The following is a 27,929-nucleotide window of genomic DNA, read 5'->3' as shown; positions in this document are numbered from 1 at the left end:
GGGAGCTAAGGTCACATCCCCTCGCCAAGGGGTATAAAGGTCCAGCCCCCTCGCCTTAACTCAGAATAACTTTGAAGGGACATCCCAAAGTTAGAATTCCCTAAGGCCTTCATTAAGACTGCATCACAGAGCAACGCTTCCCCCTGCAAAGTCTTGCTTCCTTCTCTTTCCCTCACATCCACGGGTGCTGCCGCTCCCAAGAGCACTCCCCAATAAATGCCCATTAAACTCCATCTCAGAGTTGAATTTCCAGAGCATCCAACATGCAGCACTGGCAAACAGGGTCAAGTTTGTCTTGGAGGATGGATGAATCAGAGTCAGCAAGTTACAGCCTGCTGGACCCATCTGGCCCACTGCCTGTTTTTATAAATAAAGTTTTATTGGAACATAGCCACACTCACTTATTTATGCATTGTCTGTAGCTGCTTTTGTTCTACAACAGCAGAGTTGAGTAGTTGCTATGGAGACCATCTGGCCCCAAATCCTGATTTAATTACTATCTGGCCCTTTACCAAAAAAAAAAAAAAAAAAAAAAAAAAAGCTTGCTAGTTCCAGTTCTGGATCATTAAAGAAAAACCACATTTGTAAAATAAGGGCTCCTCAAATGTCTTCTGGGCCTTCCAGTAAATAGTCCTGTGGGCCTGGGGGAGCTGCGTGGAAGGCACACGTCTCCGGGAGGCTTCCCACAGGCACAGTCTGTGAGCTAGTCTCCCCTGAGTGGTATGTGTATTTCCTTCATGGAATAAATGTCACTCACTACTGATGGGTGAGAGTCTAGTGTCAGGACGCTAGTAGACACAGCCCGCATGTGATGTTCTGGCAGGAAAGTCCCTTTGGATTCCTTCCTTTCCGGTCGTTCACGTCTTTGGTCACTAGTGATACGAAACTCCACCAAACATGTCCGAGCCTAATGCCACCAGAAGGCGAGGCCCTGCCTGGGGCTTCCAGGGCAGAGGGTCCTCCACAGAACCTCAGTGTTTGGGGCAAACAGATGTGGGCAAAAAGTGTGCTCATCAGTCTCTCCTCCAACACCAGGTGGTTTTGTTCCGTCTGCCTGGATGGTTTGGGAACTGGGGAAAGCTTCAGCTCCAGGCCAAGGATGCAAAACGAAATCCGCTATAAGTAATAAATCGAAGTCAATACCGTTTTAGGCATAAAATACCGAGCGAGGAGAGAACCACTGGGATCAACGTTGTATATGCCATAGCACACCACACCACAAAGAATGGGATTTCAGGCTGGGAAGGATTTCTGAGCTAATAAGTTTTAACCATATCAAATGACATGGCTCATTACATTTAGTTAGAAATGCTGTGTAGCTCGCCCTCCTAATAGATTCTACCAGGGCAACCGGCCATCAAACACTAGTGCTACTCCTTACATCCAAGAGTGGTCTTCAGACATCATGGTTGATAGTTATCGTGCACATTGGGGGGGAGGGGGTCCCCACCAGCCAAACTGCTCTGCTTAGGGCTGTCACTGAGAAGGGCTTGGCAGGAGCCAGATGCACGGAACTGTTCTCAGCTCTGGCACTTAATGGCCACATGGATTGGACAAATCATTTAATCTTCAAGCCTTGTTTGTCTTACCTACAAAACAGGGATAATGATATTCTCTTTACAGAATGGTTTGAATGATTCAAAGTAATGGATACAATGGCTGTAGCCCAGGGCTTGGCATTAAGGTTTTCCACAGTGTACGTGATGGTTATTAACAGGGTGATGGTGACGATGACAGCAGCAGCGGCAGTAACGATGATGAAACTCTTCCTTATAGTAGGAGCAGGAGTTTGTACAATGCCCATCTGGCTGGTGCTGGCAGGATGCTTACTAACGGAGGAGACGCAAGGAACAAGCACACAGGGACAGAGGAGATGAGCAATGAGGGAGCCAGTCCTAAATCCTCAGCCCTGAAACGACAGCAGGTACCCTGGGTCTGTTAGAATGCTACGTCCCGGGAGACACGGCCTGTCCATACGGCACAGTGTTTGTCAGTATCCTGTTTCCCTAATCTTAGTAATCTTTCTGGGTGCATGTCCTGGGGGCTCATTGAAGAACGCAACTTGTAGGACTTCCTGTCTCATGACCTTGAACTAGAACCAAGATCGCCTTGCTTCCATTTGCAGAATCTCCCAGACTGCACCCACCTTGCAGCTGTAAGCCAGCTAGAGAGGACGCTGTGCACGTGCTGTTTTGGAATCCTTCAGCTGAAAAGGACCAGGTTCATAAACTATGAAGTATGAGGACCACTAAGGGCAATGCGTCACCACAGGAGGCCGTCAAGACGCCTGACAAGATTCCAGTTTCCAGCAGGAGGGCACAAACCTTTCCTTGGAGTTTGAATGAGCATTCCCAGTGTCGGAGAGCACTGCATTCCGACTAACACGCTTTGTCAGGATGAAGGCCAGAGAGCTGCCCCTTGCAGGCTTGTGCGGGTTACACCAGCACCGACTGTGGTTGTTGTGCTTATAAAATTCAGGCAGGAATTCTACAAAGTGGACAAGCAGCGCGCTTGTCACCTGGGAAGAAACGCATTCCATTGCGGATTAGTTTCTGAGGTCGGGAGCAGGAAAGTACAGGGATGTGAGTGTGTGAGTGTGTGAGTGTGTGAGTGTGCATTTGTACACGTCTGAGGCATGTGCCCCCAACGGTAGCCTGAGGTTCTGTGGCTTTGAACTTCAGGACTAAGGGACCCAGAGTCACAGGAAGCCTCTTTCCCTCACAGATTTCACGTCAGGCAAATAGAGCTGAAATTGCTTCACGCTTGAAGGGACCTTCGAGAACACCAAACCACGTCTTTCTCCAGTTACCGCAATGAGGAAACAGGCTCTGAGAGTTAGTGCGCCCTGGCCCCATTCACTGCACTCGAAAATAATAGATTGGCAATTCTGAAAAAGGGGATTGGGCCTCTGTGAGTATCTGTTTCCTTAAATGGCAGCATGAGGCCACGTGATATAGAGCCACGTGTAAACCCTTGGGACATAGAGCTCTCCTGAGGGAAGTCAGCCTGTGGGAAGCAGAATTCACTCATACTCTTTGCCTAAGAAAGTCAGTTACAGGAGGACTCATTGACAGTCACAGTCAAAAATCTCCTCTGCACCAAAGCCAAAAATAAGTTGGGGGGTTATCTCTGCTCGCGCCCCTCTGCTCTGAGATGGATGGTGAGTCCTGGCTCTAGTGATTTTTAAAGATCCTTTGGTGCAAGTGCCATAAATACAAATTATCATTTCACACCACGAGACAAGGCATAAAGACAAAGATGAGCTTACAACAACATGGGTCACATATTTCCAGAACCTTCCTCAAGGAATTATTGCAAGGAAGGAAGAGGAAGTGGCTGGCTTCAGCAACTCCTTTAAATAGTAGAGTGAGGCCCACCTTTGCAACACTGATGGCTGCTTACATTTTCCTCCTTGCAATAACACATCTGTAAGACTCAGGCATTTCAACCATCCAATCAATCTGAAAGCTGTGTCAAATTGCCTTAAAAATCTGAGCACTTAATACACAAACGCTCGTTTAATTAATTACATCATTTAATATTTCTACACACATGAAAGCCTTAGAATATTTTACTGTCATTCATTTTTATTAATTAATAAAGCTTTAATGGACAAAAATCGCACTGTAAAATTATTATGCATATGCTGCCTTTTCAATTTTACTATTATCTTTAAATGTTCTCCCCAAGTGAAAAGTCACTAATTCATAAACCAGAGCCTCTTGCAGAAAGTAAAGCAGAAAATGGGAAGTTGACACAGAGAAAGAACAAACTGTGGGCTTTAGCTAAGGTCTGCTTTCCCCTCCTTGACCTCCAGGGAGAGGTGAGGGGAGCCCGGGGTCAGCTGACCTTGGAAATTCTGGCTGGCCCTGGCAACGGTCAAAACAGCAACAGATTCTGGCCAAGTTGCCCCTGAAAATACAACCCAGGAAACAGAAAACTGCTGCTTCTGCTGTTTGACATAGAGAGTCCCCAGTTTGCCTCATTTTGGAACTGTCCCTTAATTACCACACACGCACACATGTGCGCGCACACACACACACACACACACACACACACACACATACTCACACACGTGTACTCCATTGTAGGGATGTGGAGTCTCAGTTCCTCAGGCCAATCCATAAATACCAACTCTCTGATTGAAAAGTGAAAAGGGTAGCACTCTGGGCACCTCCGGACACGCAGACGCTGGGGACAGGGAGACGAAACCTCTGGGGCTGACGGCCCTTAGTTCTTCCACCTTGTTAGGAACGGCGCCCGCCTAAACTAGCAATAACTTGATTTGAGGGCTATCATTTCCCACTTGCTACATATGGTCTCGAAGTACTGTTGGAAACAAAACTTTGAGGGAAAGTGTCTCATAATCCACAAAAGGATCATGCAAGAAAACATTCCCCGTCCAGACATCCACACCGAGTTCACAATTAAGCAACCTGAGCAGATAAAGCAACTCTATCGAGAATCACTTCTTGGAATAAGTTATAGACAAGAAACTCACTACCCGCCCCAGCAGGGCGTTTACAGAGGACCTGACCAACCGGGGGGAGCCCCTGCGCTGGGCGGCCCCTCCTGAGGGTGGGCGGTCACTCACCTGCCGTGTAACTCCAGCCAGGAATGTGAATGGACAGTTGGTTGGCGCGAATGGTTGTGTGACAACGAGCTGCATGGTCCTCCTTGTCCTTCCTTATAGTCACCTGGTGAGTCCCTCCATCTGTATTCTCCAAGGGAGGGGAGCCACTCCAAGGACATGAGCCGGTCCCCAGATGCAGCCGCCCCAACGAGGGGTTTCCCTTGAAGAAACTTTCTTGCACGCTCGGGGTCCAGCGCGGACCCAGGAGGCTCTGGCTTCCCTCCCTGAGCTCTGGCTTGAGGGTGCTGCCTATTGGCCCTCCGTTAGCTGTGCCATCTACTCCATCTGGTGTCAATCTGTGTGAACTGCAATTTAGGTTGAGCGACAGGACAGATCTGTGCATTTTAGGGCCCGCCAGTTGAGGTGGCTGAATGGGGACAGAGAGGGACCTGTCCAGATAGTAGATGGAATTTGGACACTGCTGAGACACCCTGAGACGGACGCAGGAGCTGAACACCAGCGGGCTCTTTCCTGACTGCGGGGTGCCTGGAGAAAACCTGTTCTGTCTGTCGTCCACACTGGGAACCCAGCACTCGTGTTCCTCACACAGCCGTGCATGGGCCTCAGGGAATGTCAGTCTCATCACAGAGCTGTTTCTGGAGAATTCCGTGCAAGCGAAGGGTCCATTGTGCTGACATGGATCAGCCCGACCGGCCAGAGCAGAGGGGTCCCCGAGCAGCGTGCCTTGGGCCCTGCACTTGGTGCACAGTGGGTCTCGCACAGCCCCCCACACCCGGGTGCTGGCTGGGGGGCCCACGCGCCTGGCGGTGATGGTGATGGATGCAAACCCCTTTTGGGGGCGGCTGCAGGGCTTCTCCCTGGGGGGTGGCTCTGTCTCAGGTCCTCGCACCCCCACCGGCGACGTCTGAATTGCTGATCCGCCCGGAAGGAAGGCGAACGGCCTGTCGATGGTGACTCCACTGCGACTAGCCAGAGGTCGCCTCATGGGACACGCGTGAGGCTGAGCCAGCGGGCACGACACAGGTAAGGCGGCCCCATTCTTTTTTGATGTATTCTCATCAATCAGCTGTGAGATGACTATGGATGAAATCATTTTTGTGTTCTGTGATGCCAGAGTCTCCTGTGAATGGAAAGAGATGGCAATTATTCAAGTCGCCCATTGTACCGCAGACAAAAAACCCTCTTTCAAAGGCCCACAGGACGCTGTCCCTGACACTCCCGTCCAAGGCTTTGGCCACACACCCGACACCATCTCCGAGCATTTGTTCTGAAGGGCAGGAAACCCAATCTGTTTGTGAACCGATTATACATCCTGGAAACATTTCTCCGCCTGGGGAATTGGTTTGTCTCTGACAGGTGTCTATTTCTAGTTTATTTAATGGTCTGTGTGTGACGGGGATCACCAAATTTCGATAAGCACGTCCACCAGGCCCAGGAGTGCCTGATACAGACGCAGCCTCACCGGGGAGGGTAGACACAGTTCTGGAGGAGGGTGGGGCTTGGGATACACTCATGTGGAGGTGAGTCAGCGCTTCTCCATGGCAACAGCAGCCTGAGTCCCGGGATCCCCCTCCCTGCCTGGGTCTCCAACTCCCCAGAGGAATCCCCACATCTGCCGTTTAGATGGAATTCAGTGTGGTTCCCCATGCTTGCCCTCCCGGGGTCAAATCCCAGAGAGCAAAACCACAGCAATCAATCTTCAAGGCTGCCAGCCGACCCGACTGGCACGCTGACCACGACCATCACTTATCAGAATAGGGTGGGGTGGGGGTTAGGACTGAGACAGTTCAGCTGCCTTTCAAAGCTCTGCTGCAGAAACACAGGTTTCTGTCCATGTCCCCGTCACGGGGTTTCGGACTTCCTCATCAGCAGGTCGTGTGTCCTAACAGTAAATCACTAGTGTGTCCAAAACAATGTGCTGGTACTTTTAGTACAGCACGCAAGCAGCCTGAGAGCAGGCAGAGGAGTGTCTTCTGTCTTTGCTTTGCTTTCATCCGGTGCATGGGTGGAGCACGGCAGAAGACATACACTGAATGGACTCCAGCCCTGGCACGTGCTTGCCGGCGCAAGCCCCCATTTGACGTTTATTAGTCTAGTGCTTCAGATACACCCTTGCATGAATTGCACAGAATCAAAAATAATGCTGGCAGCTCCTCAACCCCCAGTGCCTGCAGCCTTCACCTCGGGGGCCCGAAGGTGCAGTTGGTTCTCCGCACATGGGCAGCAGGTCTCAAGCTCCGAGGTGCCTAACGGTCACCTGCAGTTTTACAGTGGCAGCTTCCCCTGGCTCCAGAGGTCCTGGTTCTGTGGTTCTGTGTGTGGGGGGGGAGGGGCAGGCATCTGCAGTTTAACCAACATCCCCACCGTACTTGATGTACGTGCTCCGGGAGCACACGTTGAGAAATGGGAGCAGCGTCGGGGGGCTGCTCGCCTGTTGGGGGAGCGGAAAGCCCTATGTTCGATGAGAGCAAAGTGTGCTCTTGCCTTGAGACATGAGAAGAAAGCACGGGGCCATTTTTGTTTTCTTCGGAGCAGGATTAATGTTCATTGACTCCACGAACGTCCTGTTCTCCAGCTGGCCTTTTCATGGGTAGCCCCCGTGTGTGACCTTAGCACTCGGCCGAGGCTCATCGGTCCTTCCTGGGAGACTCCGGAAGATGGTCGGCTTGTCTTTCTTGGTTTCTCCTTTTTTTTTCTTTATTGTGTTTCATGGCAATATCCATCACCTCACACAGGGTCATATTTTAAAGGTATGTGGAAAGTTGCAAGTTCAAACATGACGAGAGATTCCGTAGGTGAAGAAGAAGAAACTGATAGGAGAGTCATCTGAAAATTTACTTCATCTTTTAAAAAAAGTGAAAAATCACTTGGTACCTTTTTCCAGATGGCCGACATGAGCCAGGCCCTCTCAAAACCCTTTCATGGCTCTCAGCCCAGTGGCACGTGAGTCACCGGGAGCTTATAAAACCCCGATGCTCAGCCTTGTCCCTAAACAACTACATTAGGACCCCTGGGGTGGGGCCCAGGCATCAGTGTTCTTACAGCTTCCAGTAGTCCCAGTGGGCAGATGACGTTGGGAAGACCTTCTGATGCCAGCCCTGGGAGAGAAAACAAATCCATCTTGGAAACTGCAGCACTGGTTTTATTTTATAGAGCATTGTTTCCCATAGTTTGGGCCAGTGACCACCTGCATAAACAACACGTAGGGGCTGGTTTTAAAATGCAGATTTCTGGACCCCTCCCTCCCTGGACCATGGAGATGAGCCCAGAATGACTACATTTAAGCAGCTGCAGTGGGTGCATCTGCAGAGATAAGGTGGAAAGGATGGTGGGCTGGGACTCGGACCTCCTACTGTCCGTCCTGAGCCTGGGGCTCCAGACTGGCCACAGGACCCTGGAGGAGCCTTGCTTTCCAGAGCTGCAGATCAAGGGGAAAACAGTAATTCCTGTGGAGATCCCAGGCTTCATTGTCCAGCTGGTTTTCGACATCAAGAGGGTACCCCACCCTTCCAGGTGAGGATCCCATGAGAGCCTTGGCCCTGGTATGAACGACGGGTACCAGAAACAAGGGGTGAGTTTCCAGGAATGAATGAATGAATGAATGAATGTCATCTCAGCCAGGAACAAGGACAGAAAAGACCCCCCTGGAATTGCTGAGCATGTCAGGGTAACACTGACCTGGGGAATAAATGCTGATGGAAACTCAGTTCCAAAGAAAAAGTCTATTTACCTTTTCTACCTCATAGGAAGTTTTGGAGATCAAAACTGATGATGGGAGTGAAAGTACCTCCCAAAGTACAAACACGTGGTGTAACTCCAGGGTCTGATTTTCCCTATGATTCAGCAGAAATCAGTGACTATCTGACATAGTCAAGCTTATGGAGGAATAAAGGCGTTTTTATATCGAAGTTATACTATATCTCAATGGAATTTATAATGAATGCGTGTGAGTTTATTTGAATTGTTTAAAATGGAAATAACCCATTATATACCCAATACACTGAAATTTTATTCATGAGAATATAGAATGAATATAGAATGAATATAGAATAGACATAAATTCCATTACTCATGACATACAGTCATGGTGAAACCATTTATTTACTCACTCATCAGACAAATATTGATTGAGCACCTACTATGCACCAGGCTCTGTGTGGGGTGCTGAGGAAGCTTCCTGGCCTCCTGGAGTTAACAGACTGGAGATAACATCAAGCAGGTAATCAAATTACCATGACAGGGATTATGAGCTTAAATCATCCTGTGTTTTCTCAGGTGTTTAGACTCAGCTTTGACAAAAGCCCCAACCAATAACTGAGAGAAACAAAAGGAAACACTGCATTCTTTGCTGTCCAATACACATCAGACTCTTGTCTGGCAAGTTCTCTTTATCAAATCCTATTTTCTCATTGAGACCCATTCAGTAATTAAAGATAAGGTCCAACCTCTTCAAAATCAGTATCAGTCGGCTCAGGCTGCCATAACCAAGTGCCACAGCCTGGGGGGCTCAAGCAACAGAAGCGGAACTTCTCCCAGTTCTAGGAGCTAGAAGCCCGGCCGAGACCGAGGCGTCAGCAGAGTCCGTTCCTCCTGAGTCTTCTTCTCTCGGCTTGCAGATGACTGTCTTCCCCCTGTGTCCTCTGTGCTTGCCTGTGTCCTAACCTCCTTTTCTTATAAGGACAGCAGTCATATTGGACCAGGACCCTCCCATATGACCTCATTTACCTCTTTAAAGACCTGTCTCCAAGGTCAGTCGCATTCTGAGGTCCTGGGGGTTAGGACTGCAACACATAAATTGGGGGGGGGGGGTTTACAATTCAGCCCATAACAGACTATAATACATCCCTTTGTGTCCAGTTCTTTGGGGGTGTGAAACCAAGAAAGAGATGAGACACCATATCGATGTTCCTAAGTTGGCCAACTACTTTTAAAACGGCAAATTTTCCTTAAAAAGGAATCACATCTTCTACATCAAATATCTTCCCCAATTAGGCTATTTCAGTGTGTCACTCCATCTGTTCTTTATACTGGGTTAACTGAACATGGCTTTGAAAAAAGACACCTTTTATCTAAAATAAAATTAACCGATGTCAGATTTGGTTTGAAAGGAAGAAAATCATCTTGCATTTAAAGTAGACTGCTCAAGGTCAGAGAGAGGTCAAATGAATCTTTGGATTCTGCATCTTGCTCTGGTAGTAAATCACCCATTTCCTGACCAGCACCACACAACACTTGCATTTGTACATTTTCCTTTTCATAAATTCTGCTTAAGATATTGATTTCTTTTAAATGTTTCAAACATGATTTTGTAGTGCTGGTAACTGCCCTTGCAGTTTTATACATGCCATTGACTGTTTTTAACTTTATATTTATGCCTTAAGACGTATTACTAAGAAGGGCACCATTTCATTAACTGAAGTAAGAACAAAATAAACAGCGAATGGTCAGAAAAATCAGGTCCTGAAACACTGGAGTGAACATGCTTTTATTCTGTAGCAATTTATTTCTCCAAAGGGTAAGTGTCTAATCCCACCTATAGCTTTGAAATCTGTATGTTTTCTCCATGAGACAATGACTTCCCTTTCCACAGCCACTCTGCAACGTACAGCTGTATGTCCCAGATGGGTTCTTTGGCTCCCTCTCCCCACAGACAGTCTCTACAGGCACTTCCGTGTTAGCAGCAAACATGCTTTTACCCCCATTAGCGCCACCCGGTAATCTGTCAACACAGCGGTGTCTCGTCCCAACTGTAACGCATTTTCAATTGTATGGGTTCACTCTGGTTGTAGCAATAGGAAGGCACGGTTCTAAGACAAATGGAAAAATTGAAGCTTTTCTCCCTCTCCATCCTGAAACTTTTGTCTTTCCATGAATTTACTAGAAACCAAAAGATTCAATGCACTACGATGTATAACAGTGAAAAGCTGGCAAGAATCGAAATCGTTCTTGAAAGGGGACTGGGCAGGTAAGTCATGGCCCACACAGCTGCATCGTATTCTGCAGAGATTACAGAGATGACAAGGAATTTCAGTGACATGGCAACATGTCTGTGACAGAGTGTTACGTAATAAAAGAGAGCTATAAAAGTTGAGATATGTTACAGTCATATGTAAAACAATGCATGAAAAAATAAGTGAAATAAATATACTTCTGCCTTTTCGTAAGTGTCTACATGGAGTTGCCATTACTGTTGTTGTAAGAAAAATTTATACTTTTTTGTTGTTGTTGTTTTTTTTTTTTTTTTAAAGAACACTCGGTTCCATATTTCATTCCTTGTAAATAACCACTTGGCTACAGAAGTGCCCGCCTTTCATTTCCACAGCTTCGATGGGTTTTGAAAGGAAAAGGGATCAGTCTCACGGAGAGGTGGGGTTTATGGCAAGTACAAAGGAGGGCGTCTGTTTGGGGTGTTTCATCATTTGCAGCAGCCACACAACACACACTCAGGCAGGGGCATCAGCAGCTCAAAGTGAGAAGGGAAATTTGAAAGTCACACTGCTGACATGATCACATTAGGTGATCCGGGTCATTCCAAAGCAGATGTGGAGAAGGTGTGACTTCTGGGAGTTAATCAACGGAGGCGCAGATGATGACCAAATGTGAGTGTGTGTTATAGGGACCCAGACACGTGGTCCCCCAGCTCTAGATCGTTAGTGACCAAACTGAACATTAACATCAACAGGAAAAGACTGAAAGTTGCCTTTCAGTGGGGAAAGAGGCAAGAAAGGGTTTCAGTTGGTATCTTTCCTAAAAGAGTGGTCACCGACCTGGTCCTCACCCTCCCCTTCTAACTGGCTTCTAGCTCTTCCCAGTGAAAGTTTGTCATGATCCACTACTCATTTCCCTCCCTGCAACCCAGGAAGGGTTCCCGCTCCTGCTGCCAGGGAACAAATTAATTACAGACACGCATCTTTACATCTTCAGACAGCGAGCTCGGCCCTTCCACATAGAAAGGGCTTTAAATATTGATGACTGAATCTCAGGACCCAGAATAACATCCTTTCTCCATTGTGTGGGATTTCAGTCCCAGGGTCTTGCAGGGAAATATCGGGGTTTATTAAATGCAGAGCTGAATCAAAGGATAATACCTAAGGCAGGCATTTCGAGGAAAAAATATGTTTGACGGATACCCTTGCTACTTTAATCTGTTATGAGAGATCAATTCTTATAATTTCACTGTCAGCATTACAAAAGTTGGTGGCAGAATATTCACTTGTGAAAGACAACACATGCCTTGTAACCTGTGACATCCCCGACAATCCCTTCAGGCAGGAAAAGTCCATATTCTAAATTCTATTCAACGGGAATGAGCCTCCTCTAGGCCAGCCCTTTAGAGCAAGGTAAGAACCCGACCTCTGAAACCAGACAGCTTACGAGCTGCGAGATTTGGGGCAAGTCAACCACTGAACGTACTAGACTTAGTTTTCTCACCGGCAAAATCAGCATAATGACAAGACCTCCCTCCCAGGGCTGTGGAAAGGATGAGATGAGGCAATTACACAGAGCCCGCCATGTGATACACTGGCAACGGCAACCACTGTGTACAGAGTTCTTTGTTCTCTAGAATCAAAACATTTCATTTTATAAATACGACCTTTAATTCTCTTCCCGATTTGAGACCACTAATACTTTTTGCGGTTGTATCAACCTGTACTAGCTGTTAGATTTCAAATTACGTCTTCTCCACCTTCAAAATGCTATATAGCATCTCTCTCCCTTCCTCCCTCCCTCCCTCCCTCCCTCTCCAGCAGATTAATTTTGGTTTAAAACTGAGATTCAATCACTCTACTCTGCTTTGACACTGCAAATTTACAGACTCTTGGTGAAGATTATAAAAGAATAATTGCATATACGCTGCACACTTTCATGTAACAAGTCTTCGTCATTGATGGTTAGATTTTCTGCTGTGTTAATTCAATTTTTGACTAAGCAAAATAAAATGTGAACACATCATAAGCAGGCCAGTGATCATATTGTTTATGGTTGGCTGCATTTTGCTGACTATTCTAGAAGTTAGAAACATATGTTACCTTGGCGAAGTCAGATTGCTTCTCTGTAACTTCAGACTGGAGATTTTTAAGGGCAATTCGATCGTTGGTGGTGTACTGATTGTCCCGTAATCCTAGGGAAAAGGAGATAATATTGCTACTTCTTAGTATATGAAAAGATAAAATAGAGTGTATAATTTTACTATAAAATTTAATGTCACCTCTTCATGTATTATACTAGCCAGTGGTGAATCCAGTATATTCTGACCCATGATAACACCTTGTACATTTCCCCATTCTTACCCCCCGCCATTTAGGGTCTCTGAGTTCATTATTATTTAGTTTCTTAAGTTGAAATATTCCTTCTTTCACACAGTTGTTTATGTTCCCAGACTCAATAATAATTGAACGAGTTTAGCCTTCTCACATTAACCCGTGCCTTCTGCTGAGTTTACATCCAGCAGAACAGAGAACCTCATCTATGGATTTCACAGCCCCCCTAGAGTTAAGAATGGCTGAAATACAAGACCAACTTTCCTCCAGCCTCTTAACACAACCATTCTTGACGGAGTCATGAATGACTCAAATGCTGGTATCAAAGCCAGTTTGGAATATCTAAGGATAATGCTGGGATGATAATGTGAGGATAAATGACACTGTGGACAGCCCTCCACAGAAACATCTGCCACAATGACGGCCGACAATATTACCAGGTCAAGTGTACACAGCAGGGGACCAGGACGTGGGAGACCTGGGTTCCAGTCCTGGCTCCACCATCAGCGAGCTTGATAACCAGGGACAGTCTATGGACCTGCTCTATGGCATTTCCTCATCCACACACCTGCCCTGCACATCCCACAGAGCCCTGGATAGAAGGGAAAGTGCTCTTAAAGCAACCTGGCAGAATTAGGACCTCTGCCTGGGCGTCTTGAGTAGAAACATGAATCAAACTCAGGGAAGTGGAATGAAGATAAGAATGTGTGTGAGCCAGTCTCCCAACCCAGGGTAACAATTTTGCCTCCACAATACAGATGTTTTGGGGGAAATGATTTTCAAAAGTCTGCAAAGAATGGTTCCCCGACTGCTGACGCTGGTGATGACACAGAAGGGATTTGAGAAAGCAGTTCTCTAAACATGTAAGCATTGTTTAGCAGTTCTCTAAAACTTGTTTTTCCACCCTCCTGCCTTCTTGTTCTTGTTAACCTGCCCCAAATGCCCAGCAGGTTGACCTTGCTCAGTGATGTCATTTGGTGCGGTGCAGGGGGAGTCGCCGGATGGGGGGCCTCTGCCAGTGGTGACAGTTGTGTGGTCAGGTGGGAAGAGTCAGGGGATGTGTCCACCCCATGCCAGGCACTGTGCTAAATGCTCGATATTCGTCATCCCATGTTCCTCTAACCGCCCTGGAGACAGGTCACATGCTTCCTTTGACTCATGGGAACTGTCAATGGCTCACTGCTTTGCTCTGTGGGAGGCTGTACCTTTTCCACGCCAGCCCACAGCCAGCGCGACTCTGGGTGCAAAGGCCAGGGCAGCCTTGTCATTCACGCTGCAGAGCACACACCCCGGCCAGCTGGTCCCCGAGACCACGGCCTCGCTTGGCTCCTCCTCTTCCCATCAGGCCTCCCCAACTCTCTCGTGGTTCTTTCCCGAAGAGCACCCCCTCCCGCAAGTCCGCCCATCCTGCCTCGGGCTCTGCTTCTTGGAAATGGGACCTGAGACGGGTCCTACTTCACAGTGCAGTTTAAGAATGGGGGCTCTCTGAGAGGGACCCCCAGACCAGCAACCTCAGCATCATGGGGAGAAATGCACATTCTCGGGAACTCTGGGGAAGGCGCACCTACTGCATCAGGAAGCCTGGGGAGGGGCGGCCGTGGGGCCTCGCCGAGGCCTCGGTGCCGATCAAGTCCGTGAACACTGTCGGCCTCAGACCAACAAGCTCCTCTCCAGGTGGCAAGTTTCAGATCGGGAGAGAACCATCATGCTTTGATTCAAAGCCACCCCACAACTTGTAGAAAACCCTATCCAGGGACTGGAAATGCGGCTTTTTCACCACTGGCTTCAGTTAGAATGAAGTCATCACGAATGTCAGCGTGCTGACTTTTATTTTGAAACAGATTAAAAACCAGCTTAGTCAACCACCCATCATTGCTGGTGCCCAGTGTGCTTGGCTAAGGAGTGCGTCCTAGCTCGTCCCAAGACCTCCCATGAGACAGTTGGAAGAACTGAACATGCTTCTGTCTCCATCAGCCAGAGCCACTCATCCACACTCACCCCCAACCCCCTTTGAGCCCCTTCCCAGAGGCCACAAGAATCATGAGCAACAATTGAACACACCATGAGGCCTTGAGCCAAGCTCTTGTGGAATCCAGGTTCCCCCGCTGGAGGAAGGTGTACTTCAGCGATGGGATCCGACTGAGCAGTTCACACAGCGCTCAGGGTGTTAGAGGCTGAGAGGCAGGGCTCTAGTGGAAGTCACAGCTTTGATACCTCTGGTCTCAGTAAGCCACAGAGGGAGCCCTGCCAGCCAAGGGGCCCAGGAAATGGCGGGGAAGGGGACACTTGGAACGGCCTGGCTGGATGGGTGGATTTAAGCAAAAGTGGAAGTGGGGAGGGGAGAAGATGGCACAGGCCTAGCAGAGGTGAAAGACCAAGGTGGGAATGGCTTCCGGTGAAGCAGAAAAGCAGACAAACCCAGCATCTTCGGAGAATAGCAAGTAGCAGAGTGGGCAAAGCAGAGGACAAGCGAACAGAGTCACACACGATTCCACCGGTACCCAACACGGCCTGAGTTGTCTCTACAGAGAGAGCAGACTAGTGACATCATCATGCATCGCCTAGCAACTCAAGCCATCCATGCCAAGTGCCGATGGCGGACATTCGGCCTTCGTCAGTTTGTAAGCTTGTTTCCCTCGCTCCATCACTCCCACTTCCTGGATGGCCAGTGCCTTCCCTCGTTTCTAGTCTGAGACGAGTCAAGGCTCACCTTGAATTTCTGCCACACCTTTAGCCATACCCTTAAAACAGGTGTTTCTCAGAGAGAATCACTTTCCAAGTCTCAATTAAACATCTCCGTGAGACTTGACGCTCTTAGCTACCCAAAGTCTCTGGAAAATCTTCCCATCTCTGACTCTGGAACAACGTAGCCTTCTGACTGTCTTCCTCCCTCCTGGCTGCTGTGGGCCTTGCTTTCTTTTGTGGGGTCTCTCCTTGATCCCCGCCCGTTCTCCCCCTGAGACATGCCATGGCCTCTGCTCCCTTTGCAAATCAGTGCCAAGGAAGGACCTGGCCCTCACCTGTGAGCACCAGCGCTGAGCTTAGAACCAGCCGCTTCCAAGTCACATGAAACTGGGCTTTTACGAAACCAACCAACCCCTTTGCGGCCCCCTCCTCCCCTTCCTCTCCCCCCAACCCCACCCCGTGTCCATTATCTTGGCGAGTGGCCCAAATCCTCCCATCACCCACAATAGAAATTGAGGCCTCCCCCTCCATACCCCTCCCTTTCCCTCACCTCCAACGTGCCGCTGGAAGCCGAGGCCTGTTTCATCTCAGGAAAAAGGCTCTGCTCCATCCCATCAGTTGAATCTTCCCTCTACTGCCTGGTCTCAGCAAGGTCACCATCAAGCTGGTGACCCCACCAACCTAGTCTCCTATCAGGTTCCCCCAAATCCCCTTGACACAGCCATGTGTGACCTTGTGGGGGTCCCGTGCTCCTCTGAAAACTCCAATGAAAGGGACACATTCCCTCGCCCCCAGAACAGGGTATGGGAAACATACATGTGAAAATCTGCATGCACGTGCAGGAGGGGGCTCAAGAGGCCAGAACAGGAAGCATTAAAACAAGTGCTCCTACGTCCCACACGTGGCCAGCTTCAATGTCCCCGTGTCTTTCATCTTCCGTGCCACCTTCCTAATTTTCCCACCGGACTGCCTCCTTACCCTCTGATACCGCTCAATACCAACTCCTCTCTAGAAGGGCTCCCCCGCTCTCCCTCCAACCTGTGCCTTTCCCTGTGTCCCCAAATGCCTTTCTTTTTATAAGAATACCAGACATTGGATTTAAGGTCCAGCCTAATCCAATATGACCTCGTGGGGATTCCATCTGCAAAGATGTCCAAATAAGGTCACATCCACCGGCTTTGGGGTTAGGACGTGAACACGTCTTTTAGGGGACCACAGTTCAATGCACAACAGTGTCCCCTGGCAGGCTGTCACGACCATAGGTCCTTACTACACTGTTCTGTAACTATCTGTTCAGGAGTCAGTCCCCCGAGTTGACTGAGGTCTTTAGAAGTTCTCCCCCACCCCCAGCCCCATTCAGTGCCTGGCCTACTGAAGACACTCACTGAATGTTGGCTGAATTAACAAATTATTTTATATTTTTATAAGAGGTACTACATCAGTGGGGAAAAATCAGAACATACCTTCCTGAGACAGTTTGATGATATCCCATGGGTGTTTCAGAAACATTTTACCCAATTTCAAAGGTCTTTTAACGATAAGGTTGTGTTTGGCTAAACGAGTGAAGACTCGGCCACATTTTACATCTGTAACTACTCTCGGAATGAGGCAGGCTCCCACCTTCCATTCCAGCTAAGGAACCTCCTAGGGTTCTTCCACCCATGTGATGTCACCAGAATGTTTACGCGACAACCAAGGGAGGCGGCCGGTTGTCCACCTTGGTGCCATTTCTCATTAGCAGGAGCAGAAATCATCACTTTGACGTTTATATCTGAGGTTCCTTTGCCAAGTAAAAAAAAGTTTGCATGATCGTTATGAAAAGTTTTCTGCAGAACACTGTTAGATGTGACGAAGAACTATTTTATCTATTGCCTCCTGTCAGATACACTCTTTTCTCTTCACCCCCAGCTTCTCAGTACTTTATGTTTCACCTGGCTTTGAGGATGCTGTCTTTCTTGCCAAGAAGTATTTTTACTGTTTAAAAATTTTCTGAGCATTAGAATACATTCAGATAACATCACAACATTAGTTTGTTTAACCTACTTGCAATGGATGTTACCAATTTTTGCATACCGGTTCATCTAGAAAATTGGGCAGTCTGTTTACCATGCAAGCTATTACAAGACCGATTGGTTTTCATACAATTTAATAAAACACCTTTGACACTAAATTATAATGAACATTGCTTTGTAATTTATACCTAACTACATTTGAGGTAGTTTATAATTAACAACACAGATAAAAAGCGATGAAACTGTGATATATTTTTTTTTTTTTGAAAAGCGGCAAGTAATGAACTGGAGAAATCATTGAACCACAAAGCCTGGGCTACAGATGGCACTGGCACATATGAATCACAACATAAGGGTGAGTTTGCAACAGCCAAGGCCAAAGGGGAACGTGATAAATTGTATAACTCGTTGCCTTTCAAACTCCTGTTTCATAAGGAGTTTACCCCTGGGATAAGACATTGAAAGTAAGGTTCATTATATAAATGGACAGCCCTTTTGTAAGCATTTTCATAAACACTGGACCAATGTACATTTCATTGGATAATCCCCAGGTGCTTTGAGTTTGGTCAATATCACTATTATGTCATAAAGGCTCACATTTATTGCATTCTCCCTGTGACACAGACGTTGGAACCAAGTGTTATCTCCTTTCACATTTGAAACGGCCTTACGAGGGGGGCACTGTTACCTCCCCATTCTACAGATGCAGAAGCAGACCCTGCCGAAGCATCCCCGCCCAGTGCGCCTCAAGCTGAGTTTGCAGTGTTAACGATCGCTGTCCATGTAGAAACGGTAGGAATGGGGCAGAATCGGCAGAATCCGACAACATCTCTGAAGCTTGAGAAAGCGGATGGAGCAGCTTAGGTTCTGGCGTCAGGCTGAGCTGAGCCCTGCAGCTCCCACGTTCTACTGCTCCAACCTTGGATGAGTAGTATCACCTCCAAGCCTCTGTTTGCTCCTCGGTCAGAGGCTCACTGACAGGCATTGTAGGCTGAGAACTAGGAAGTAAGGTTAACAAAGGTTTCCACGGGCTCAGCACCATGCCTGTCACACAATGGGCCCTGGAATAATGGAACGGATTGTTAGCCCCAGTTTTGCATGTACTCTTCGTCTCACTCAGAAAATTACACTAGGTAGCAATCAAGGTGTTTTAAAAGCCTGTCCACTAATTTTGCAGCCGCTTGGGCTCTGGCTGATTTCTGAGTTGCCTGAAATCTGAGGTGCTGTCACTGCAGCCCTTAGCCTTTCGTGTGGCTGGAGCAGGGTCTCCCCGGAAGACGACGTAAGACTGGATGCAAGGACTGCACAGCAAATCTGAGCGTACACAGCACCTGTAAACCATGAAGCCCTGCCCGTGCGTCTGGCACTCACGTGATCATGCCACGACCCCAGCTCAGCAAACATTTACAGAGAATCTAATGTCTCTGCAGACCTGGGTTAGGCGCTGGGGTAACAAAGATGAAGAGAGCCCAGGAGTCCATCTTGAAGAGCTAATAGCCTCGTGGGTGAATGAGGCACGAAGCAAGAGCTTTTACAATACAGTGTGGATTTGATCATCTTCTCTTACGGGCTGTCTTTTTGTTAATGGTGGTAAAATACACGTAACATTAAATTTATCGTCTTAACATGTCTAGTTCAGTGTCAGAAAGGACATTCACGGTGCCATTCAACCATCACCACCATCCATCTGTACATTTTCATCTTGTAAAACTGAAACTCTATCCCCATTAAATAATAACTCCCCATGTCTCCCTCCTTCAGCCGCTTAAAATTTCCTTCCTTTTTAATGCTGAATAATATTCTACTGTATGCACACACCACATTTTATCTATCCATTTATGTGCCAATGGACCCGGGGATCACTTCTACCTTCTGGCTTTTGTAAATAATGCTGCTATGAATGTGGGTGTGCAAATAGCTCTCTGAGTGTCCCTGATGTTAATTCTTTCTTACAGGTTGTCTTTTGCCTTCCATGATGTGGTCCTATCTTGGATTTATCTAATATATTCTTAGCAAACACTGTAGTCCTTTTTGTGAGAGGTAGGAAAGGGCCAAGAGAGACGTGTGAATCACTTCAGTAATCACCTCAACGGCATCTTTAAAAATTATCCTTTCCTCCCTTTGCACCTACACGCAGGGGGAGAGCAGAGGGAGTGGATCTTGTTTTTGGTCCCTGACAGAGGTAAGCGGTTAAGCACAGGTCGTGTCTGTCATGGAACCCAAACACCTTCAATGCGGGCTTCAACATTCAAGGGAGAAAACGCACCTCCCTCTCCCAGGAGACTCAGAAAACCAGGGCCTGGGCGGCAGGAGTGAGGGTTCTGGGTTCCCAGTGACCTGCATCCTTGCCCAAGCAGAGGGCCTGCGTTTGGGCAGCAAGAAGGCAGTGGGAGAGGTTGAAAGCATCTTTTTCCCCTTTCTTTTGGCCCTCAAAAGGACACAACACAAGATGGCAGAAGACACTAGATGGACAGCAAGGACATTAGGCTCAGATTCCTCCTGGCCAGTCTGCTGTGACCTTGAGCAGTTCAGCCTGTCTGCTGAGCTCAGCTCCCACATCTATGACACGAGGAGCGTGTGGGGGCCTACATGGTCTCCAGGACACTGTGTACCTGTGCCATGAGGTCTTGTCCTGTGATGGCTGGGTGGTGAGGCCCTGGGGGCATTGGAGGGAGAGCGTGACATCTCCCTTTAGCTTGCCTGCTTCCGGAAGTGGAAAGTGGCCTCATGTGCATCTGTATGGCCTCTCTTCCTCAAGCACCATCAATCTCACTGAACAAGAGCCATTATCATCTGGTATTGAAAGTCACAGAGTGGCTTGACTTCAGCGGTGACCACTTCTACCCCTGCAGGTAGGTGGCAGAAAATCGGGCCCTGCGACGGACAACAGTGACCAGTGACCCCGTACCTCAAATGTCACCTAGGCTGCAACGGGACCCCTCCCACTCACCAGACTCATGACCCAGGCAGCTTTCTGTAGGACGAGCACTGATGAATTATTCGCTTTTCATTCAGAACTGGATAACGACCAACACACATGGAAGAAAAATGGGACATCTTTGAAAATTCCTGCGAAGGAACCTGGAACCATGTCCTGCCCAGCTGCAAAGCCACACACTCCAGGGAGACCAAGAGAAACTGTCAGCTCAGGGTTCATTATGTAAACAAGCCACGAAAACATTTTCACGAGGTGTCTGCATGGATTTCCTGCCCTTCACAGAAGCAACATGACTCTTGTTTGTGGGCCTGTGTGGCTTCTTGCGTCTCATCGGTGCAGCTGACTTGGCTGGAGCCTGGCTGGAGCCTGAAGCAGGCGCCCACAGAGATGATTACAGGCTTCACCATGGGCTGGACAAACGAGGCTGGCACAGTGTCTGAAAGCTCCAAGTCGTAAATCTCTCATTAGAAGAGCCATTAGCCACACACTGCATGCCGGGGGGTCTGCAGAGAGACCTGCTGTCTCCAGAGCAGATCTGAGAGCTCAGCATTCAAGGGAAAACCCAGCCTGGGAGATGCTCACGAGTCACGCTGCTGTGACTCTGTATCCTACTTAGAAAACCGATGTGGCCTCCCCACACCTTATCAGCTGGCTGGACAGTTGCAACAAGGTCGCTATTCTCGCCTGTTTCATTTTTTGTTTGTTTGTTTGTGTTGTTGTTGTACTTTAATGGAGCAAAGATCCTAGCACTCTGTGCCCTCTACTGGTCCTTCCTACTGTAACAGGCCCTAAACTGAGGCACAAACCAGGGAAACTGTCCCGTGAAATGTGCGTGCACGTTAGAACTGAAGGCTGCCTTAAATATTGGCTGGTCCACACCTGCCAGTTTACAAAAAAAATGAAACAGAGGCTCAGAGAGGGGCAGGGCTTGTCAGAGAAGCTTCCAGCTTGGAGTGGCAGAGTCAGGCTCGCTCAATCAGGTAAAAAAGACCCCGGATCTCTGAGTCTCAGTCAAGTTATCTTCTAAACACACTGTCTAGCTGGGCTGAGCTGCTTGTTCTCTCTCTGCAGTTACATTTTTTAACAACAGCTTTATTGAGATATTATTCACATACCATACAGCTTACCCTTTAAAGTGTACAATTCAATGGTTTCTGCATATTCACCAAGCTGTGGAACCATCACCACTAATCCCAGAACACTTCATCATCCCCCAAAGAAGCCCCATGGCCATTACTTCCCATCTCCCTCTCACCCCCGTCCCTGGAAACCACTAAGATATGTTTTCTGGATTTGCCTATTCTGGGCATTTCATAGAAATGGAATAAGATACTGTGTGGGCTTTTGTGTCCGGCTTCCTCCCCTGAGCATCACGTATTCAAGACCCACCTATGTTGTAGCATGTTGTAGCATGTTGTAGCATGTCAGGATTCCACTCCTATCTATGGCTGAATAATACTCATTTTGCGTTCATATTCATATTGTGTGGGTAGACCACATATTGAGCCCACACTCATCAGCTGATAGGTATCTGGGGTGTTTCCATTTTGGGGTTCTAATGAACATGCCACTACAAACATCTGTGTACAAGGTTTTATGTGGACACAGGTTTTCTTTCTCATGGGTACAGACCTAGGAGTGGAACCACCGCTGGGTCCTATGGAAACTCCATGTTTAACTTTTTGAGGAAATGTCAAACTCTTTTCCCCTGTGACTGTACCATTTTACAGTCCCACGAGCAATGTAAGGGGGTTCGTTTTCCCCAGCTTTGGCAACGGTTGTCATTGCCTATTTATTTGACAACAGCCGTGAGAGAGGGTATGAATGGTATCTCATGATGGTTTTGACTTGTGTTTCCCTGATGACCTGTAATGTTACGCCGCTTTTCGTGTGCTTATTGGCCACTTGTTTATCTTCTTTGGAGAAATATCTATTCAGACGTTTGCTCACTTTTAAATTGGGTTATTTGTCTTTTTATAGAAGCCTGAGGAAAACTCTGCTTAATGATGCCTCCCCCTCGCCCCTCCCCCCCCCTCAGTGAGTGAAAGGGACAATTGCGACTCCTATCTGAACTTCAACAACGGCGGCATCCCTGCATGGAGGCTAAAGTATGTTCTTTGGTGTCCCACAGACATGGATTTGAAGCTAGCTTGACTGCTTAGAAAGTTTGTGACTTTGACAAGTCATCTAACTTCTCTATGCCTCAGTTTCCCATCTGCAAAACAAGGATCATGACATCGTTTCACTGGGTTATTATGAGAGCCAAGAGAGAAGACACACTAAAACTACTTCTCTTGTGGCAGAGCATATAGGAAGCACTCAATAAAATTTATTCCCTTGTTGTCCAGCACACATTTATAAGGCATCACCCACGGGTCAGGCCCTTTCACAGTGTCACTGTAAGGAGCAAAATAAACAGAAAACACCTGCCCTTATAGAGCTTATATGCGGTTTACCATTCAAGCAAAAGTTAATGGTGCTAGTTATTATAATTCAACATTTTTATTCTTGATTGTGAAATAAATACAGCTCATCAGAACCTAAAATCTAGAATGACAAGATAAAGGAAGTTTCACTAATGAACTTGAACTTTAGAGAGAGACGAAGCATTAGCTTCAGTAATTATAGCTCCTGCCAGCTCCCCAGCATGGCCATTCTTTCCTCTGTACTTGCACAGAGACACAAAAGGGGACATGCCTGAGAAGCCACTGGCTGTGGGGCCACCAGGTTTCAGGATTGTAAAAGAAGGAGCAAACACCAAGATTTAGCACTTTCAGGTTTCTAGGCAAAGAGAGGAATAATACACGATACCGATCTGGGAGGGGTTTAAAAGCATCAGAACAGATAAGTGAGACAAAGCTAGGCTAAAGAAGTAAATGAGATGGGTACTAGGAGAGAAAGAGCAAGAAGAACAGCTCTTGCTGCTTGAAAAACAGGCCCAGCTAGACTGGACTTGGTGGGGCTAAATATGAAACTGAATGAAGACTAAAACTGCTGGTCTCAAGAACTCTTCTGTGGACTGGGAGCAAAACCCACTGAACAGATGAGCTTGTAGGACAATGGGAAACGCTGCTCTGTCTAGAGGTCAGCAATTCTACAGTGGAAACACACTAAACTAACCTGCTCCACCATGGACTAGCCACGGAAGTGAACAAGTCACTTGGTTTTCTCATCTGTAAAATGGGTCCAGCAATTCTGACCTCATCCAGCAGATGAGACTCTCAAGTCCGTCTAAAAGAATATTCTGACCACGTGGGATGTGAGGTTTCCAGCATAACCTCACTGTTGATTCCCAGCCTACGGTGGGATTCTCTGAGGTGCCCAGATGACAGCAGCCTCTTTGTGTGTGTGAGGGAACAGTCAAACCGAGTTAGAGGAGAATGGCAGTAAAAGGCTGCCTGTTGGGAGAAAGAGACACGCAGTAGTCAGAGCAGAGGAATCTGCACTACCAGATAGCAAAATTTACTTTAAAGATGTAGGAAAAAAGGAAGCTTACTGCAGGAATAAATAAAATCAGACTAGGGGAAAAGTATAAGGAACCCAGAAAGAGACCCTCACACATACGGAAATGTGAAAAATAAGGAGGTGAAATGGACTTAGTGTATATGTCCACTGTACATTATTAGAGGATATCTGCAATACACACAAAATACAATTAGTTGGCATTATTTTAAAAACTAAAATGAGTTCCCTACTGCTTATCATACCCACAAATCAACCCAGATAATCTAAAAACTTAAATACAAAAGGCAAATCTTTAAAACTGTTAAGAGAGAAAACAGTTAATATCTTTATGATCCTGAACATGAAAGGATACCTTTAAAATGTCTCCAACGCAAACTCTACGAAACAAAAGTTTGACAAATTCAAGTATTTTTAAAAATATTTCTATCAATAGATGTGATAAAGAAAGAAGGTAAGTAAAAAGATACCTGTAACCCATATAACAGAGAAAGGATTAGTACCAAAACTAATTTTAAAAACGCCTATAAATTAATTTGAGAAAGACTAACAACCCAATGAAAAAAATAGACAAAGACAGAACAGGCATTTCCCAGAAGAGGAATGGTCACTGAGCAACGGAAAAAGCATTCAGCCTCATTAGTAAATTGAGGAATGAAAATAAAATCACAATAAAACACCAAAATATCTACAATACCAAATATTGGTGAAGATGTGGGCAGTGGCTGGTGAGCATAAACTGACACAACCATCGTGGAAGGTGACCTGGTGAAGATGGAGATGAGCAATTTGCTCTTATTTACAGCATTTCATTAAAATCTTACACTGATTATAAAATGAACCATTATTTTATTATATATCATCAGGAAAAAAATAGCTTCTAATTATACTCTAAGATGCCATTCATTTTCATTCTGATTTCAGATATATCAAAATAAAATTTAAAAATTTAGAATAAATGAAATATGGTATGTATGTAAAAGACATTTACATACCTACCCTGGGATATACAAGACTGTCCATAGCATCATTGTTTTCTTTTTTTTTTCCTTTGGCAAAAAAAAAAAAAAACACCCCAAAACAAAACAAAACAAAAATACCTAAAACAAACCAAAATGTTCTTTAACAGGAGACTTTATAACTAAATTGTGAGATGGTCAACCATTCAGCAGTAAAAAAAACTACAGATACACACATTAATATGGATGGCAAAAAGCAAATCAAAATAAGAGCAGAAATCAATGAAACAACTGGAAAAAAACAACAACACAGAATAAAATGAACAAAGCCAAAAGCAGGTTCCTTGTGGGGGTGGGGGTGGGTGGAATCAACAGAATCATTAAATTCAAAACAAATACAAATAGCCATTATCAGGAATAAAGGAGGTGTTACTTCTATAGAGCTTACAGAGATGAAAAGGAAAAATAAAGAAACATTATGAATAAATTTTACGTGAATAAAGTCAACAACAGAGAAAAATGTACAAATTGCTTAAAAATACAAAATCGACACAAGATGAAACAGAAAATCTTGAAAGTCCTATTGCTATTAAAGGAATGACCTCCTCATCAAAAACCTTCTTACATAGAAAACTCCAGGCGCAGATGGTTGTGCTGGAAACAGGAAAACGAGAGTCTGGGATAGAATAAAACTATTTGGAAGAAAACCAAACCTTAGTCCAGGCAGCCCACAGGCATATCTGGGAAAGACAAATTCTATCAAAAGTTTAAGGAAGAAATACTGCCAACACTACACAACTCTTGAGAGACCAGAGGCGGCCAGCATGAGCATAACAGCAAAACTTGACAATGACATTTCACAACAAACAAGCAAACAAACAAACAAAACCAGAAACAAAAAAAGAAAGAATTACAGATGAGTACCTATCTCTCATGAACACAGACCAATAGTTCTCGACTTGGGGTGATTTGGGCCCACAGGGGACATTTGGCAACGTCTAGAGACACTTTCGGTCGTCACACCAGAGACACATTACTGGCAGCTACGGGGAGGAGGCCAGGGGCGCTGCTAACATGTCCTGCAGTGCCCAGGACAATCCCACCAGAGAGAGTCATCCAGCTCAAATGTCAGCTGTGCTGGAGCTGAGAAACCTGACAGACACGACAATTCTTTACAAAAGATTAGTAAATAGAATCCAGCAACATAGAAACAGGAGCAATTTGTCCTGATCACGTTGAATGTATCCCAGGAATGGTCCCTGAACAACTGGCTATGCAGCTGGGGGGAAGGGGGGGGGAATGTACCTCACACAACTCACAAGAATGAATCTGAGATGATCACAGACCTAACCCTGAAATTAAAACTATAAAGCATTTAGAAGAAAACCCAGAGGACTAGCTTTGCGAATCAGGAGCAGGCAAAGTTTACTTAAGCAGCAACCAAAAAGGAATAACCATAAAAGAAGAAAAAAATAAGTTAGACTTCAAAGTTAAAAACTTCTGTTCATGAGGAGAAATGAAGAGAAATGAAAAGGCAAGCTACAGACTAGGATAAAATATTTGCAAACTGTGTTTCTGTCAAAGGACCGAAGCCTGGGGTATAGAACGAACTCCTACAACTTAGCAATAAAAAGACAACCCAGTATCAAGTGGAATTACCAAATAGTCAACTACCGTCCTTAGGACGAAAATAACCCATATTGGGCTGGCTGCCTGAGAAACACGGGCAGCACAGCCCCACGCCCAGGACACCAAACTGCCTGGCGTGTGTAACTCCTGGAGTTCGGAGGGACTTCCTCGTTTCTCAGCCATGCCTACAGGCCTCCTGGGCAAAGTCCGGTTTCCTACCTCCTCATTCCGTCCCACCTGCCATGTCTCTAACTTGACCTATGGCTGTCTGCCTACGGTAGGTAACTTTATGGTGGTCCTCTTGGTGGTCCCGATGCCCAGGAGGTGAGCTGCCTTGTTGCAAACTCCACCTTCCAAGAGGCCAGGCCGGCCGGGCTCTGAGACCACGCTTCCAGTGGTGGCCTCACAATTGCATCTTTGTCCCATTTCTCAGTGCTTCCCTTGGCCCCAGGCACTTGGAGAACACACAGCCCCCTCAAGCGCTCTGAGCTTTGACCTGGAGGCTTTACTGGGCTTGAGCAATGGGGGGGGGGTCACCCCAGACTGACCCCCAATGAATGGGGTCAGGACTCATACGCAGAGTGAGCACAGAGCAAGTGTTCTCTAAAAAACAAAAATTAGCTTTCTACCACATTGCTAAGCCTCACGGAAACCCAGCATGACCCCCGACAGTGGAGTTCTGGGGTTCTCGACCAGCCCCACAGCTACTGTTCACGTAGGCTTACACTTAAACCCCTCCCAGCCATACCCTACAGATTGCAGCTCTGAAAACTTGAGCTTTCCGAAGGCCTCTAAACAGAGAAATAAGCCCCTTTCAACGCAGGGGAAATCTGCCCTATCATTTAAGGCCCATTTTCAAACTCGATCCCTCTGCAAGCTTTTGCCTCCAGAAGAAACACACCAGTGTTGTGTTTCCAGGCTACTTTTCTATGTGGGATTGCGGTGGTCAGCAGTTGCCCCCCCCCCCCGAGATTGTAACCTTCTGGGGCAGCAGACTCCCCCTTCTCTCCCCACTGCCTAATTTGGTGCTGGGGGAGAAAAAGCAATGAGGAGCGACCTTGGACTCTGGAGGACCGGACGCCAACTCTGACTTCAGCAAAGTTAACCTCTCTGAGCCTGTTTCCCAGCTGTAAAATGAGAAGCAAGCATCATTCTTCCTTAGTGGAATTGCTTTCTGCATGGAAAGTCCTTGGCGCAAGTGTCTGGCACGTGGCAGAAGCTGAGAAATGGCAGCTGCCAATAACTGTAAGAGCTAATTAAATGTTTGCTGAGCCAGGCTGAATGACAAGTGCTGGTCCTCCAGGGGTGGCCCCAATCCAGGGCGTCCACATGCACTTGCCTTTGAAGCCAGCATGCCTGTGAGAGCTGAGGCTGAATTGGACCAGAACT

The 27,929-nt window shown here is 46.8% G+C and overlaps 1 protein-coding gene across 4 annotated transcripts in view; it reads right to left on the bottom strand.

The window, feature by feature from the left end:
- Positions 1–27,929, bottom strand: part of C15H10orf90 (chromosome 15 C10orf90 homolog) — a 191,054-nt gene that overhangs the window by 52,486 nt on the left and 110,639 nt on the right. For all 4 annotated transcript variants that reach the window (XM_019728236.3, XM_019728237.3, XM_074338815.2 and 1 more), the window contains 2 exons: positions 12,625–12,716; positions 4,595–5,714 (listed from right to left, as the gene is read on the bottom strand). In XM_019728236.3, coding sequence (XP_019583795.3) covers positions 4,595–5,714; positions 12,625–12,716 — 1,212 coding nt within the window. The remainder of the gene's footprint in view (positions 1–4,594; positions 5,715–12,624; positions 12,717–27,929) is intronic.

This window comes from Rhinolophus sinicus, chromosome 15, assembly GCF_057876585.1.
Source record: "Rhinolophus sinicus isolate RSI-liver-muscle chromosome 15, RSI-T2T, whole genome shotgun sequence".
NCBI lineage: Eukaryota > Metazoa > Chordata > Mammalia > Chiroptera > Rhinolophidae > Rhinolophus > Rhinolophus sinicus.
Note: the sequence above shows the minus strand (reverse complement) of the source record. Positions and strands in the feature narration are given on the sequence as shown.